The sequence below is a fragment of the Lactuca sativa genome, chromosome 7 (assembly GCF_002870075.4).
Source record: "Lactuca sativa cultivar Salinas chromosome 7, Lsat_Salinas_v11, whole genome shotgun sequence".
NCBI classification, from domain to species: Eukaryota; Viridiplantae; Streptophyta; class Magnoliopsida; order Asterales; family Asteraceae; genus Lactuca; species Lactuca sativa.
In genome coordinates, this window is record NC_056629.2 from 45,861,973 (window position 1) to 45,865,535 (window position 3,563).

At 35.5% G+C, this 3,563-nt stretch overlaps 1 protein-coding gene across 1 annotated transcript; it reads left to right on the forward strand.

The window, feature by feature from the left end:
* The first annotated feature begins 1,740 nt into the window (after positions 1 to 1,740).
* LOC111890911 (60S ribosomal protein L18a-3) lies at positions 1,741 to 3,262 on the forward strand. Its single transcript, XM_023886982.2, has 4 exons — positions 1,741 to 1,898; positions 2,076 to 2,191; positions 2,301 to 2,364; positions 2,731 to 3,262. The coding sequence occupies exons 1-4, from the start codon at positions 1,887 to 1,889 to the stop codon at positions 3,070 to 3,072; spliced, it is 534 nt and encodes a 177-aa protein (XP_023742750.1). The 5' UTR covers positions 1,741 to 1,886; the 3' UTR covers positions 3,073 to 3,262.
* Positions 3,263 to 3,563: the final 301 nt, after the last annotated feature.

Below are 3,563 nucleotides of genomic sequence, written 5' to 3' on the forward strand. Positions count from 1 at the left end.
CCCTAAAAGCCCTAAATATGGCCCAAACCCGAGGAAGTCAAACTGAAAGTCAATATGTTGAGTACGCGGGACGTACTCAGCTCGTATGCTTAGCGTACTCCTTCCGGGGCTAATATGCGCAACGTACCAGCTGATATGCCCAACGTACTCCCTAGATTACCAACCCAACTCAAAAAACACTTAATCGATTAAGCCAATAAGCCAAAGTTCCAGATCTGATCCTAAATGGTGACTTAACATGTAAAGTTGGCAACTTTACACCCATGCATGACTTAATAAAGCCTAAAACTCAAGAAGAAGCTTGATAAAAATCTTAGGACTTGCATGGACCAATATCTTTCATAAATTTTGCATTTTTATGAATAGAGGACTTCAATGGAGTTGAGATCTAGCAACCACGGCTTCTAGAGTATATCAAAGGCTCAACTTTAGCTCAAAAGACCCAAAAAATGCATAAATAACACCCTAAGTTGGATCTAGAATAAAGAATCATCAAGATGAGAGCTTTTTACCTCAAATGGCTTGCTAAGGTGAAGATAACTCTGGATCTATCTAACAGACATGAGGCGGTATCGAAAGATAATATGGTATTCCACAAGAGACATATGTTGGCCAAAACTATCAATATAGATAGTTAGCAGAAGTCCTAAGCATAAGGTGCTCAGAGACACTAAAAAATTGTTTTCTATCTAACAGACATGTCCAAGTCGACTTCCATATCCTTGATGATTTTGCTAAAATTGGCACACACCAATGTTTTTTGGGATTTAAATGGTCGGTGTCCTTATTTTTGAAACCGCTATAGTCAATTCCCGAAATTGTATCACGAAGATGATGTAATCTTCCATAATCAATCAATGATTCCTTCATTCCCCTAAGAAAGTGCTTCACGCCTTGTCCTAGGTTAAAACATGAGATCATTAGGTTATAGAAATAAAATTGTTTATTATATTACAAGTTCTTTTCATTTTCATTCAACTTGTAGGTTTTCATGTGGGAATAAAACCCTATCAAATCATTGGTTACATTAGGATAATAAGTACAAAATAACAAGTTAAGTGATACACTTGAATAGAATACCTAAATTGTAACAAAGGTAAATGTCTAACATTTTAATGGTCAAACGTGACACATACCTTTTTCATTTTACATTTGATTTGATTTGATTTTGAGTAGTTCAAAGACACTACAAACCCTTAAGAAAAGGAAGATATACACCCATGAGCTGAGCTACACAACCAATAAAAGGCCTACTTATCCAAATGCAAAACAAATACAAACTACATTCAATATTCTCCTATAGTTTTGGTCATGAGAGGAACAAATGTTCAAAATGGAACAAAAAAATAGTAACTAGACAAAAGGAAGACTAGTGGTGAGGATATATGAATAATGAATATACAAAGTGACGTGAAAAAACACATATTATGCTGATGTTGAAAAAGATTGGTGGAGCGGCAGACCACATCAACACTATCGTAGCAAAGAAAGGTAGCTTTACAAATCAAAGACCGGAGTTCACAAAGTTCACCTTCTTAGATATTCTTAAGTTTGAATTCTAAATTAGCCACTCACCATTGAACCTAAATATAACCTAAGTTATCAAACATATTATCATGTGTTAAATTAAAAGGGTCAAATATTCTCAGTTTGACTTGTTGATCCATTTTTAGCAATACAATCCATATAATTTATGTGTAATTCGTAAATGGGCCAAATCTCTTTCTACGGGCCATCTGTTTCGGCCCGGTTCAAGAACTAGGGTTTTCTCCCGGCCTGTCTACTCGCTTATATACAACTCTATGCCCTAAACCCCTTTTGTTAGCACCTCAACCACAGCAGCAGCCATCGTAGAAGACTCAGCACGAGGTAGCCGCGCCGGAAAAATGAGTTACAAGGTGCATACATTACCATCACATCTCTGATTTTATGTCGAATCGTTTGATGCAATCTTCATTCCCGTTTTCACTTTCCTGTCGATCGAATAACATCGTCGTTCTTTATAGATTTCGTTTCTCTTCCAAGTCAAGGTTTTATGAAATGATTGGAATTAATTGTGTTTGTATATGGTGTAGTTCCATCAGTTTCAGGTCGTCGGCAGAGCCCTACCCACCGAGTCCGATGAGCATCCTAAGATTTATCGTATGAAGCTCTGGGCAACAAATGAAGTCCGTGCTAAGAGCAAGTTCTGGTGTGTTCTAGTTGATTTTTCTTAGTTTTCTAATCTAATCGAGAAAAAAAAACGCGAATCTGTTTTTGATCGACGTTTTTTGTTCAATTTTGTTGTTGATGAAAATCAGGTACTTCTTGAGGAAGCTGAAGAAGGTCAAGAAGAGCAACGGTCAGATGCTTGCTATCAACGAGGTAAACTTGTTAACATGATGAAACTTTCATACATAACATGTTTATGTTCAATTTGCTTATATTTTGGGTTTGAGGTTTCTGATGCAAATCCTATTTCAACTGTTTTTGTATAACATTGTTCTTTAAACAAGTGTTACCTGATTATCACTATAGAACATGTTTTAGATCATTAACTTGATTCCCAAAAACTTCTAAAGTCAAAATTTTCATTATCTAGTTGCAAACCATGATTACAGTTAATCAAATTTTGATTAATGCATGATATAACCACATGAAATCAATTTTCACTTCTGTAATCATGTAAGATTTTGAAGACTAATGTCAAAAATTATAATGATTTGTATATGATTGTTGTTTCATGTGCAGATTTTTGAGAAGAACCCAACAACCATCAAGAACTATGGTATTTGGTTGAGATACCAGTCAAGAACTGGATATCACAACATGTACAAAGAATACCGTGACACCACCCTCAATGGCGGTGTTGAGCAAATGTACACTGAAATGGCCTCCCGCCACCGTGTCCGCCACCACTGCATCCAGGTCATCAAGACCGCCACCATCCCCGCCAAGCTCTGCAAGAGGGAGTCCACAAAGCAGTTCCATAACTCCAAAATCAAGTTCCCGTTGGTGTTCAAGAAGGTTAGGCCACCAACTAGAAAGCTCAAGACCACTTACAAGGCTTCAAGGCCTAATTTGTTTGTGTAAGTGGAATATGAGAAATCTTATGATATGTTTTTCTTTGAGTTATTGGAAGTTTTGATTTTTGTTTTGAGAGACTGGTTTTGTTGTTTACTTGATCTTGAATGTTTTGATGATGTGTTAGGAATCTTGGATATTTGAGATTTTGATGTTGAATTTTATGATTAGGGAAAGTGATATTGTTGGATAAAGATAATTAATGGTTGTTAAACTGAGTCATAAACCAAAAAAACTGATGTTTTTTGTGATAAGTCATCAATCCATATTTTAATAAAATTCCTTGAAGTCAAGTGGTTATTAGTTGATTCTTTTGGTAAAGGATTAAGTCAATAAATCCTAATCAATTTTTGGGTTTTGGTATGAAAGGTTGCATGTGTTATTTTTGGTAGTCTAGAGGCACAAACTTTATTTTTGTTTGCTAAAAAGTAGTATGCTATTTATTTATTAAAAAAAGAAATTCAAGTAAGATCCAATTCCTTTCTTCTTTTGATCCAAAG

Excerpts from the sequence above, each read along its gene's own strand:
- LOC111890911 (XM_023886982.2), top strand. Across the intron at positions 2,192-2,300 it reads CGTGCTAAGAGCAAGTTCTG|GTACTTCTTGAGGAAGCTGA; the intron begins GTGTGTTCTAGT and ends GATGAAAATCAG. Across the intron at positions 2,365-2,730 it reads AGATGCTTGCTATCAACGAG|ATTTTTGAGAAGAACCCAAC; the intron begins GTAAACTTGTTA and ends TTTCATGTGCAG.